Source organism: Typopeltis vanoorti, chromosome 17 (genome assembly GCF_054136105.1).
Source record: "Typopeltis vanoorti isolate ZY-2024b chromosome 17, IOZ_Tvanoo_1.0, whole genome shotgun sequence".
Lineage (NCBI taxonomy): Eukaryota > Metazoa > Arthropoda > Arachnida > Uropygi > Thelyphonidae > Typopeltis > Typopeltis vanoorti.
This window is the reverse complement of record NC_143565.1, coordinates 76,553,554-76,567,596: the sequence shown is the minus strand read 5'-3', so window position 1 is coordinate 76,567,596 and position 14,043 is coordinate 76,553,554. Positions and strand designations below refer to the sequence as shown.

General features: G+C 38.0%; 1 protein-coding gene across 5 annotated transcripts in view; it reads right to left on the bottom strand.

The window, feature by feature from the left end:
* phtf (putative homeodomain transcription factor) overlaps positions 1 to 14,043 on the bottom strand; it is a 291,193-nt gene that overhangs the window by 146,301 nt on the left and 130,849 nt on the right. For all 5 annotated transcript variants that reach the window (XM_090407495.1, XM_090407494.1, XM_090407497.1 and 2 more), the window contains one exon: positions 13,264 to 13,404. In XM_090407495.1, coding sequence (XP_090263621.1) covers positions 13,264 to 13,404 — 141 coding nt within the window. The remainder of the gene's footprint in view (positions 1 to 13,263; positions 13,405 to 14,043) is intronic.

Sequence of the window (14,043 nt, the reverse complement as noted above, 5' to 3'; positions counted from 1 at the left end):
ATAGCTTAGCTCTCTTACATTTTTCTCTGTGTTCTTTTAGGGCAGCTACTGACTTATTTGCTATGAGCTTTTGGTATACTTTCTTCTTGTCCAGGACAGCATCCTTAACATCTTGTGTCTACCAAGGGTGTTCTTATTTTTCTATCCTTGCAGACAACTTTACTACATACCTACCCTAGCTGAATCAGTCAAAGTTATTTTCATAGTTTTCAACTGAAACTCTAGGATTTGGTCCTTGTTTTTCAAACTTTTATTTTTTCATCAATAATGTTTGTATAGTTGAGTCTATAGTTTACCTATAAAAGCTGCTCAACTTTAATATTTTAAAAATTTTTGTATATACTGTTCTATGCATTCATAATGTGATATTTATTTTTTCCTACTTAAAACTAAGTGATGGCCACTACCAATTTCAAATCATTAGTACACTCTTGTATCCAAACCAGTATGAAGATATTGCTATTGACAATGACATACTCAATGAAGCCTTTCTTATTTCTTACATTATCTCTCCACAGGAACTTGTGATATCTTTATGTTGGGACATGGTGTTATAATGACTAGTCTATATTCTCAGCAGAAATCCAGCAGATACTTGCCATTATCTTTAGCTCTGTCCCCCCCCCCCTCAAATATTTTCAAAATGTTCCCAATATACCTGGCAGAATTCATTCCCTACTCTGATATTTAAATCTCCAACAAGGAGATCTTCAATTTGTCTGCTGGGTGCTCTAATGACTCAAAAAAATTCCTCCATTTTTTCCTTAAAAGAACCTTCTGTGGGACCATAGGCACAAATAACTTTCACTGTTCACATCCCCATTTTGAAATTTGCCCATTATTACTCTACTTGAAATTGCTTTCTAATCAAGAAGTTTATCTTTGTGTTTGGTATTGAATGCCATTGTACTCCTTCCTTTCCTAGATTGTTATTGCCTAAAAATAATATTCTATACTTATTATTTAGTAAGATCTCATCTGTTTTTGTCTTCTTCATCTCAGTTATGCAAATTACCTCCACGTGGTACTATTCTAATTCTTCAAGTTCAATATCTTTTCAATTAATACTCTGTATATTGATGGTTACTATCTTTAGTTCTTCTGATGTTGGGTTTGTTCTTCTTCTTCTTGATGTTGACTGGAGTTTGTTCCAGCAGCTGACTTTTCAATGCTCCACCTGGTTTCCTGATGAAATCAGCAGGGATCTTCTTTAACCAGTGACATCCCAGCCAGCATGAATTCTCATAGCGTTGTACCATCATATATATATATTCATGGTTTAAGCCAATAGAGTGTACAATTTCATTGGCTAATTCCTAAATTGCCAGTCCATCCTCGTTCAGTACTCAGCAAATACCTAACAACCAATTAGGTCAGAAGCCAAAGTTTGTTCTCTACATTACAGAAAGTGAGGTTCCTCCCAGTTATTGGGCTTTACCCTTAAGGGACCCCACTTTCCAATGCTTTCCAGCAGTCACAAAATCTCCAGGACAATCCTTACATTTTGGCCAACTTGTAGGAGCTTAAAAATTTCCAAAGCAATAAAAGTCAGTTTTAGCATCATATGGCCAGCACCATATGTCAACTTGTACTGTCTCATCACCTTGTGGTGATTTTCAGACTCCAAACAAGTAGAAGAGGTTCAATATTGGAGTGCAAGAGTGAGTAAAAGAGCAATTCTAACATTTATTTTGGAATGTCTCCAATGTTACATATGTAATATGAGGTTCTGGAATGTTACGTTGCAGATCATCATTATTAATATTATATAGTATCTCTATTGGACTCTAGAGACTTATCGTGGAAGACCCATGCTAACATTTATACATACCAAACCTATCATACCTCTCCTAAAACTAATTTACTGTCAGGGCACTCACAACTAATTCTGGCAATCTATTCTCCACATAAAAAATCTAGTCCACATACCTTTACTAACCACACAATTTTCATGGATGACCCCTAGTTCTCTGACCATGTCATATATTGAAAAATTTCCTTTGCATCAATTTTATAAAACCCCTTTAATATCTTATAAGTTTCTATTATGTTCTGTCTTTCCTGCCTATCAACTAAACTTCATAACCCACAAACCTTCAACCTATACTCATGGGAAGCATTTCACAGACCCATCATCAGCTTGGTCACTTCCTCCATCTTTTCATCAGGCAGTTTTCATAAAGTTCATCTGAATGCAGCAAGCTGCAATGTACACCCTCCCAAAACGAAGAATGTACATTACCACAATCTTATCACCAGCACAGGATGTTGTTATAGTCTTGTTTTTATTATTAATATATTTTTTAAAAATCTTAATACTAAACATAACATAAACCTATGGTACATTAGGATTGTGGATGGCTGAAAAGTTGGGGAAGAAAGAAGAATCTTATTAATAGTGATCCCTATCTGGTAAAAAATCAAAGGGGAAGATATTGGATGCTGCATGTTCAGAACATGCAACATTCCTTCCTGGCAATGACATTTATTAAGATCATAAATGCAAAAATTGTTGATTCTTGCACTGATAATTCCCCACTCCTACTGACTGCTGAAATCAACAATTCAAGAATTAGAGGAAATGTAAGAAACCAAAAGAGTGGCTTTTTCTATAGTTAGCTATGATGCAACAGAAGTATCCAAATGCAAAAGAGGTGGAAGCAGGAGTGGACAAAAGTTATGGCCAAGAGTCTTGCCAATGAACCAGAAAGCACTGTTTGCTTCTGGGCATGATGTAAAAGGGGTATAGTGCTTTAAAAATGTGTTTTAGATGTGCTGGTAATTTGCTTACAATATTTTGAGCTTTAGTATAAACAGTTACTTTAAAAAAGCTAAATGAAACACAGTGATGACAGTACAGTGGTAAAAAACACTGACCAGGCATGCAGTCAGGAATACATATCCATAATTGAAGTAGAAAAGCCATCAAAGGCTTGAAATGTGGAAAGGCAGCTGGAGTAGATGATATTCGACCAGAAATGCTGAAGTATGGTGGTATAAGAGTCTTACGGCGGCTGCACTGCATAGTTCAGAATGCTTGGACAGAGGGACAAATTCCCGATGATTGGAGTAGCTCTCATAGTACCCATATATAAAAAGGGAAATAAATCTGAATGTCAGAATTACAGAGGTATTTCCCTACTGAGTGTTCCTGGCAAGATCTATGCTTGAGAAACGGGTTGAGAAGAATTGTGGAAGAAAAGCTTAGTGAAGAACAAGCTGGATTCAGGCCAAACAGAGGCTGTCAGGATCAGATCTTCACTTTACAACAAATAGTCGGGAAAGCATGAGAATATAACAAAGATCTGTATTTAAGTTTAGTCGATTTGGAAAAGGCATATGACAAGGTGCCAAGAGAGAAGCTATTCAATACGCTACAGTTATATGGTGTCAATGGGGCATTATATCAAGCAATACTTAGTCTTTATTTGAGTTGTAAGTCAGCAGTTAGAATTGAAGGAAGTAAAGGAAGGTGGTTTAATGTTAAATCTGGTGTGAGGCAAGGATGTACATTATCCCCCTCTGTTATTCATTATCTATATGGATCACATTATGAAGGAAAGTGGTATTAAACATGATATCAAAATTGGAGATGTTAATGTCAGCTCTTTGCTTTATGCAGATGATGTTATACTTCTAAATAAATCCGCTACAAGTCTGCAAGATTCTCTGACTAAATTGAATAGCTGTTGTAATAGATATGGTATGAAGGTTAACAAGACAAAGATAATGAAAATGGCAGAATCATTGAAAATGTCAACTGTGTTGTGAATGGAGAACCTGTGGAACAAGAAAAACATTTCAGCTACTTAGGCACACGATTTTTACTGAAGATGGTAAATTAAATATAGAAATAGACAACAGAATCAGCAAAGCTGGTATGGTGGGAAGTCAATTGAATAAATTCATATGGAATAAGAGAGAAATTAGTTGGAACACTAAATTAGCTGTATACAAGACAGTGTTCAAACCAGTTTTAACTTATGGATCTGAGAGCTGGGTCAGAAGTAAAACACTTGACCAAAGACTAGAGACCGCAGATATGAGAGTCCTGAGAAAGATTATAGGCGTGAACAGATGGCATCAATGGCAATATCATATTAAAAACGAGGATATTAGGAAAGAACTTGACATTGTCAACATCCAGGAATGCGTTAGCAGAGCTAATCTCAGGTGGTATGGTCACTTAAACAGAATGGGCGAGGAAAGATTAGCAAAACAAGTGTTCTCTGCCAGGTTGGCAGCAAAACGACCCAGAGTAAGACCAAGATATAGGTGGATTGATATGGTACAAAGTGCCTTAGACGACAGAAATATAAGATCTGATAATGTTGGAGTCTTGACAAGTAACAGACTGATTTGAAGGAAAATTGTAGATAGGAAGTTAATAATGATATAATTTTTTCATGTAGTACTCTCATATCCTGTACACCCCTTGTGGGTACATGGCAGGAATTTGATGATGGTGATGATGTATAAACAGAAAAAGAAGATAGCAATTTCAATAAAAGTTAATCACAACATGCTTCATTCTTCTCTTGTACAACTTTGGTGCACTCCATGGTGAAACAAAATGATAAGAAATGAGAATTTAAAGTGGGATGAGTGTTTCATACCTATAAGAATTGTTTTAGTGAAGCACTCAATGCAAATATCTGCTGGATCAATGCAGGAAAAGAAAGGAAAGGAAAAGTCAGCTGGAGTTGTGAACCCAAAAATCTTCAGTGTAGATAATTTCACTCTTAGAAATGTTAGACTGGAGAAAATTAAAAAAGTTTCCAATGGTTGGTAGCATTAGTAAAGCAATGGTGACAGCAAATGTTGATAGAATGAGGTAGAGAAAGAGATCAAAAAGAGGCAATTCTATGACATTCTATTCTGTAAAGTAGTATATATGATTAAACACATGCACAGCTGCCATCTTTGAGATGAAAAGAATGAAAAAGTTGTAACTGGAAAAATGGAGAAGAAAGTGAAATTTCTGTTAGATGAACTAGATGTGATTATGCAAACTAACAATGATATCAGTAATAATGATATAACAATGATATCACTGGAATATATATACAGGGTGTTCGGGATAAATTTGACAGTTTCGTAAGGAAAAAGAAAATCTTCTTTGTATCTATTAAATTTAATGAATTGACAAAAAAACATTACAGGTAGAGTTAATTACAATACCATCAACAAGATTTACTCAAAATAACCACCATTAGCATCGATCACAGCTTCAATTCTGCTTCGGAACCTCGAACAAGCTGATGCTACAGTCTCCCTGGGAAGGGCCGCAAAAACTGTTTTAATTTTATCCATTAACTGGGCTTTTGTATTACTGGAAGTGCGATTGGTGTCTTTTTCAACTGCGCCCCATACAAAATAATCCATGGGGTTAAGGTCTGGGGAGTTTGGAGGCCAAACATTTGGACTGGTGAAGTCGTAGAAATTTTCAGACAACCATTTTTGACTTTTCCCAGAGGTGTGGCAAGGGGCCGAATCCTGCTGCCATACATACGGCCTACCATTGGCTACCCTTGTTATCCAGAGCTTGACTACAGTTAGCAACTCCACGAACAAAGCCCGAATTCCAATGCCAGGGTTCTTCAACACCTGTTCCTGCAGATTTGCGAGGAATTCTGCTGTACGAACGCAATCAGATCGTCTGCTAGGGATCTTTCTTCTTGCTACATCCTCGTAGTCACCATTGCAAGTCTCTAGTTCATGCCTGATTGTTTTTACTGTATTCAGGGAGCATTGGGCAGCAGTCGTAATATCCTTATTTTGATGGTGGGCACGAATCATCATGATACAAGTTATTCTCTTCCATGATTCAGGTGGGTTCCAGCTATCCATCCTTTCTGACATCTTGTATATGAATGAAGAAGGGTCCAAACTTTTAAATGAAGAGAAGTGTGTGTTAATACATGTAACTTACGGAAAAATATAATTAATTATAAATATGTCAAATTTATCCCGAACACCCTGTATATTCTTCTTCTTCTTCCCTCTTTTACCTTGTGGTGTCGAGGGTGTTCTATTCATTTAACCTCAACCATTATACAAGGATACCCTATGCCTTCTGGTGTATCCTATCGATGCATCCTATGTCTGTAGAAGCGTTGAGTTCTCAAGGCCGGTTTGCCTGCTTGCAGGATGAAAAACCCCAGATAAACGGGAGAAAACCCCTGCAGTCCACAAACGAGACCAGCTAACTTGGCTATGTCTGAAAAAGACCTAAGCTCCTCACATCAGTGACGGGAATTGAACCCAAGACACTCCTTTCACAGGCATATGGTTGTGAAGTGCATAGCCACTCGACTAACCGTGCAGATACATATATTTATGAAGTGAATCTGAAAGGTTCTTGGAGATTTGACTTTTCATGGCTGTTATATAAAGAGAGCTGAATTTGGGAGAAGCATGAAATATACAATAATGTAATTTTTAACTAAACCAAAATTGTGGAGAACTTCACTTACTCCTCTGCACATCATGGCCTTGAAACTCTCTCCCTCAAAACACATTGCTACTCTTCTTCTAGACAGTCAACTAAATGGTTATAGAAACAACTGAAAATGTAACTGATGTCCTAACAATGCATCTCTAGGGCCTGAATAATCATCATAAATTGAATTTGAAGAAGCCAAGCTATATTTGGTCTCAGCATAACTGTCTCCCATATCTTTAGCAATTAATGCAGTACTTGAGTTGAGAAGTGATTTATAGCTGATGATGATTCTAAAAATAGTCTCAGACTTAGTGACTTCTAGGTAACAAAAATGTCATCTATCATTTAATTATTTCCTCATAATCATAGCCCCATTATTATCTTTGCATCCTCTTCACCATATCTACATCACCTGTAGATGATGGTTTCAGGAGTAAATACATGAGTGTGCAAGAAAGGATCAAGACAGTCAAGGATGTGAGGGTGACATTTAAGGCTGGGAGGGGTGTAATATTAGTGGGGTTAGTGGGACTTGTTATAGAAAGAGAATTGAGCTAGTGTGTATGTTTATAAATGCTAGAAATATTTGAAACAATGGGAATGAAATTGTAGCACTGACAGAGTTCATCCACCCAAAAATTGTTGGTATAAGAGAGACATGGTTGAATGAAGATGACATTCTGACAGGAATAGAGATAGATGAATATGCAGTCTTTCATGAAGACAGAACAAAGCAAAAAGAGAGACTATTCGCTTGGTAATGAGGAAGGCAGTGACAAGGAAATGTTTACACAAATTGATCTGGCTAATAAGAAAAGAGTAATCGTTATGAGAGATTTCAATTATGATAATATAGACTGAAATGAAGAGACAGCATCAGGAACCAAAGAGAACGAATTTCTTGAATTTTTAAGGGATAACCACCTTAAGCAGTATGTAACAGAGGCCACATGTGGATCGAGAGTCTTGGAGATTTGATTATTTCATCAGAAGATACTGTTGTAAATGACATGTCACATCTTCATCCAGTTGGTGAAAGTCACCATGAAGTGATCGCCTGGTGGTGCAGCCATATCAAGACTTTTGTGAGAAAGGATTATATGTGGAACTATAAGGTGGGTGATTACGGCAAACTCAGGAGGCAACTTGCAGCAATATCATGGAATGAGGAATTACATGGGAACGAAATCAATGCTGCTTGGTCTCTACTCAGGAAGTATCTGGCAGAGATAATGACTGAGTGTATTCCAAAAGTTAAGAGATTAATTAAGGCACGTGTAAAATGGATGACTGAAGAGGTGAAGCATGCAATCAGGAAGAAAAAGGCATTGTGGAGGTGGAATAATTAATTACATGAGGAGTACAAAGAGCAAGCAAGGAAGGTGATTCACTTAGTAAGGGTAGCAAAAGTGTGGTATCAGCAGTTAGAAAATGATGCTAAAAGAAATCCTAAGGAGTTTTTTGATATGTGGCCAGTAGAAGGAAGAATGATTATCGGAGGATGATGTTGGTCAGTTATAATGGGAGAATGATAAACACTGAGGATACAGCAGAGGTATTAAATGAGCAGTTCATTAAAGTACTCCATCCTTGTGATTGTAACATAATGCAGAACTTGAGAGCAATGGGAATAAGGGAGGAACCACTGAAGGTGAATGAGGTATATGAGGAATTGAATAAACTTGACATCAACAAGGTCGACTTGATGGTATATCGCCACACGTCTTGAGAGAATGTTCCAGGAGTTAACAACAGCTTTAACTCACATTTTTAACATGAGTTTTAGATTAGCCCAGGTCCCAAAGGAATGGAAAGATGACAAAATTGTTCCACTTCATAAAAGGGGGAGGTGGGGTGATAAGACTAAGGCTTCAAATTATAGGCCAATCTGCTTGTCTTGTGGTTGAAATGTTGGGGAAGCTAGTGAGGACAAAGATTCAGAACTGGGTGGACAGGAGGAGAATTCTCTTTAATGGACAGCATGGGTTTGCTCAAGGAAGATTGTGTTTTAGCGATCTGCTTACATCTGAATACATTGGAAAAGGGGGATGCATATAACAGTAGTATATTTAGATTTTGCAAAAGGCTTTTGATAGATTACCACATGACAAACTAGTTAATGGAACAGATAGGATTGGATAGATTAGTGCACTGGATTGGAGATTGGCTGTCTGGTAGGTATCAGCAGGTTGTGTATTGGGGGGAGTGATATCCCAGAAGATGAGTCAACAGTAGTGTGCTCTAAGGGGATCTGTTTTGTGGCCATTATTGTTTAATTTGCATGAAAATGGCATTGGAAGGGGCTTAAATGGTATTATACATTGGTTTGCAGATCAGCAAAGTTGGAGAGAGTTATGAGAAGTAGAGCAGATGTTGTAGCTTTGCAAGAGGACCTAAATAGACTATCTGAATGGGTAAGTGTGTGGGAATACCAGTTTAATGTTACAAAGTGTAAGGTTTTAAAATGTGGGAAGTAAAGATGGGATGCAGAGTATAGGATTGGTGGGGGATATTTTAGAGGAGGCAGAGGAGATGAAAGATTTAGGGGTTATGGTAGATAGGGACTTTAAATTTTGTGGACATTTTGCTAAAATTGTGAGGACAACACAGCGAATTATGAGAATGATGCAGAGAACACTGACATGTAGAAGTAAGGATGTTTTGATTCCACCATGTTGACTTTGTTCAGGCCACATATGGATTACTATGCACAGATTTGGTCATCAGGTATTCAAAAGAATGATGAGATGCTGGAGACGGTTCAGAGATGATTGACTAAGTTGGTTTCTGGTCTCTGGAATGTGGACTATATGAGGACAGAATTGAGAGAATACAAATTAAAGAGCCTAGTGGATAGAAGGAAGAGGGGAGACATGATATAGATGCATAAGTTGGTAAGGGGTAATTACCAGATTAGCATGAGAGTGGGGCCTCCCACAATGAGTCTCTTGACTCCATGGAGGTCTGTTGATAATAATAATAATCACTTTGGAAACCAGGAGACAAGATATGCACACAACTGCCCAGATGAGATCATATCAAAGCGACTTGTAAAGAGACAAAATGAGGTAACATGCAAAGAGAAAGACTTCTCTTTGCATGTTAATGTTTGTTTCAGTATTGCAATTATCCTCTGGATTATATTTTAGAACTAAGAGCAAGGATTATGAATGATATGCTGGCTGAAATGTGTGAGGAGACGGGAGTGCAGTTTGTTAATGTGCGGAATGAGTTTGAGGGACAAAGTGAGCTATATGGGGGTGATAGACTGCATTTGAGTGGTTATGGTGTGAGTCGCTGGGAGAGACTGCTGCTGGAAGGTAGAGAAGTGAGTAGAGAGAATAAATCAGATCAAGCAGGAAGTGATGTGGAAGAGCAGGAGAGTAAGATAGGAGAGATTGAAGAGGTGGTTATGAATGGAGAAGTGAGTGGTATGAGTATAGAAAATGAGAGAATGGGTGTGCAAGAGGAGCAGGGAAACGGGGAGGCTCAGGGTAGACAGTACACAGCATGAGAAAGGTGGATACTCCAAGAGGAGATGAGAGCATGTGTAGAAAGGAAAGGGATGACCTCAGATCAAGTGGAAACAGTTGGAATTGAAAAGGGTTCTAAAATGAATAATCAGAAAGGGAAATGGCCCCAGTCGAGCATGGAGAGTTCACATCTAGTGATAGGTATCAGTGGAACTAGCTGTAGATCCAGAATTGAGTACAAATGCTAGAAATATAAGAAACAAGACAGATGAAATGGTTGGTTGCACTAATTGTGTCTGTTCGCCCAAAGACTGTCAGAATAAGTGAGACATGGTTGGAAGAGGATGATATCCTGACAGGAATGAATAGAGATGGAAGGGTATGATGTGTTTTGTGAGGATAGAAGGGGTAAAAAGGGAGGGGGAGTGCTATTGATGATAGAGAAAGAGTCATGTCCATACAAAGTTGAGATGCAAGAGGGAAATAGTGCCGGTGGTTTTGAGGCAGTATGGTGTGAGATAGAGGTGAATAGAATCAAATACTTGGTGGGATGTTGTTATAGACCAGGTAATGTGGATGGTGGTGACTATGAAATATATATAATCAAATTAGTCAAGCAAATAAGAAAAGGGTGATCACATTATGGGGGATTTTAATTATCCCAATATAGACTGGAATGATGAGATAGCAACTGGAAGTAAAGAAAATGATTTTCTTGAGGTTTTGAGGGATAACTACCTCAGACAGTATGTAACAGAGGGCACATGAGGATTGAGGGTCTTGGATTTGGTCATCTCATCAGAGGATGTAATTATAAATGAGGTGTAAAATCATCCACCAATTGGTGAGAGTGACCATGATGTGATTACATGGATGGTTGCCAGCAGTGTGAGGACCTCTGTGAAAAAAGGGTATATGTGGAACTACAAGGGAGGGGGTGATTATGAAGAGCTCAGGAGACAGCTTGCAGGTGTAGCATGAAATGAGGAGTTAGCTGGAAAAGAGATCAATGTAGCTTGGGGGATTTTCAAAAACTATTTAGTAGATGCAATGTCTAAATGTATTCCAAGGGTGAGAAGGTTAAATAAGATAGGTGTGAGATGGATGAATAAAGAGATTAAGCATGCAATACAGAGAAAAAGGGCATTGTGGAGGCAGCATAAGAGAAGTGGAAATAACCAATTCCATGAGGTCTACAATGACTAGGCAAGGAGGGTAGCAAAAGAGAGGTATGAACAGCAGTTAGCTAATGAAGCCAAAAAGAATCCTAAGGAATTCTTTCGATATGTAGCCAGTAAAAGAAAGAATGATTATGGAAGGATGACACTGATTGGAGAAAATGGTATAAAGACAGCTGTTGCGGAATGTGTGATGGAGATACTTAATGAGCAGTTCATAAAGGTCTTTCAATCTTATGAATGTGACTTCATGGAGAGATTGAAAGCAGTTGATGATGGGGGAGGAGAGATTGACTGTAAGTGATGTATGGGGAGTTGAGTAAACTAGATGTTAATAAGGCTGTGGGACTTGATAATATATCACTGCGTATTCTGAAGGAATGTGCCAGGGAGTTGACATTTGCCTTGACATATTTTTTTAATATGAGTCTTGCACTCAGTCAAGTTCCTAAGGAGTGGAAGGAGGGCAAGATTGTGCCACTTCATAAAGGTGGTGATCAAACTCAAGCATCAAACTATAGGCCTATCTCTGTGTCAGGTGTTGTGGTTAAGTTGTTAGAGAAGCTTGTGAGAACTAGGATCCAGAGTTGGGTTGACAACAATGGTATTATCTTTGATGGACAGCATGGATTTGCTAAAGGAGGTCGTGTTTTAGTGATCTACTTATTTATTACAATAAAGTGACAGCTTCCTTGGACAGAGGAGAAGGATACACAGTAATATACTTGGATTTCGTGAAGGCTTTTGATAGAGTACCTCACGATAAGTTGATAGTCAAAGTAGAATGGATGGGGTTGGCTATTAGATTGGATTGGTGCAATGGATTGGAGACTGGCTATCTGGTAGGTATCAACAAGTTGTTTATGGGGGAGCGATATCCAGGAAAAGGAAAGTTACAAGTGGAGTGCCTCAGGGGTCTGTTTTAGGACCATTACTGTTTAACTTGTATATTAATGATATTGGTGAAGATTTGGATGGAGATATTCAGTTGTTTGCAGATGATGCAAAGTTGGGACGAACCATGAAGAGTAGTGAAGATGTTGTGGCCTTACAAGAAGACTTGAATAAATTGAGTGATTGGGCACGGAAATAGGGATGCGAGTTCAATGTTGCAAAATGCAAGAAAATTTGGAAAACAAAGATGGGATGCAGAATTTATGCTTGGTAAAGATATAATGTTGGATGTGGAGGAAATAAGAGATCTGGGGGTGATAGTGGATAAGGAGATCTGAAATTTAGGGGACACACAGCCAAAATTGTGAAGACAACACAAAGGATTCTGGGAATGATGCGGAGGACACTGACGTGTAGAAGTAGGGAGATTCTTGTTCCATTGTATAAAGCTTTTGATTAGGCCACACATGGACTATTGTGCCCAGATTTGGTCACCGGGTTTTCAGAAGGATGAAGAGATGTTGGAAAGGGTCCAAAGGCGACTGACTAAGGTAGTTTCTGACCTCTGGAATGTCGAGTATGAGGAAGATTGAGAAGATGTAATTTGCAGAGTCTGGTGGACAGGAGGAAGAGGGGAGATATGATAGAGATTTACAAGTTGGTAAGGGGTAGTTATAGGATCAATGCTGCAGAAGTTCTACAGAAAATAGTGGGAGAACAGGGTAGAACCAGAGGTCATCCCTTGGAAACTGTATAAAGAGGGTGTGAGTAAGGGAGTGAGAGGCAGGTTTTTTTGTGCAGAGTTGTAAATGATTGGAATGCCTTGCGTGAGAGCGTGGTGTCTGTGAGGGGTTTGAGTGTGTTTAAGACACGGTATGATGAGCTTTGAGAATAGGATTATCATACACTCCTGTAGAATCTCACCTGTGCTGGGACTTAAAATTAGAGAGTCAGGTCAAAGGCATAGCTTTAGATGAACACACTCAGCATCCAAGCAGATATCAACATCCTATCAGCACCTAATGCAAAATTCTTGTATTCCAGTATTAATATCACCACAGAAGTTATATTCCATACCAATCAGTAGAACAGTTCCACAAAGAAGCATTATCCTTTATTTCAATTCATGTATTAAAACTAATAGATATAACTATAGGTAAATTCTAATTAACTTGGTTAAGTGATAGAGAAAAAAAAAAAACAATGCTTCAAATACAGTATGCATCTTGAATTTTAGAACTTTAATCACTGAAAGACAAAGCAGTAAGAATACCTCTTGCATCTCCCATGCAAATGGATCTTCAGACTGTAAGACATTAACTTCTTCCTGAGAACTTTGGGAAGTGCAATCAGAACTATCACTGTTACAATCAGTGTTAGTAATGAGAGGCCACTCCAGATCTGAAGTCTGTGGCTAGAAAGGAAAATAAAAATAAGATTAATTAAAGTAAGAATAACTTTTAACTCGAAAAAGCGTGTGTGTGTGTCTCGAACAATTTAAACCAGTAACACGAACTAACAAGAAGACAACTTCCATTTGTAAGAAACACAGTATTTTATGAAAAATTCACAACAGCTTTGATGCCAAATGTACACGTGAATCTCTATTTATGAACTTTCAAAATATGAAATTTTTATTTACAAACTTTGTACCATAAATTCAATATAGCAAACCCTTGCATTATAACAAACTATGTCTCTCTGGTCCCTAGAGGTTGCCTATAGCAATCATCTACCAAAATGAGAGCAAGTTACTCAAATATAATCTTAGATTAGCAAATCCATAGGAAATTTCAGGAAACAGAACAAAGGAAATGGTGGGAAATCATACACTGAGGACAGAATACAAAGGATTGGCAGGAATTATTCAGCACACAAAATGTCAATAGGAAAAAGGGTATGAATGTAAATACACTGGTGTCCAAAACCTAAGAACAAACACAATTTGTGAAGATTACAACCACAAATTTAGATGAATCAGCTTGTGGCAATTTGGATAACTGATGATTTCAAGTAGAAAGCAGGTACACTGCACACAAAAGGGGTCACATGG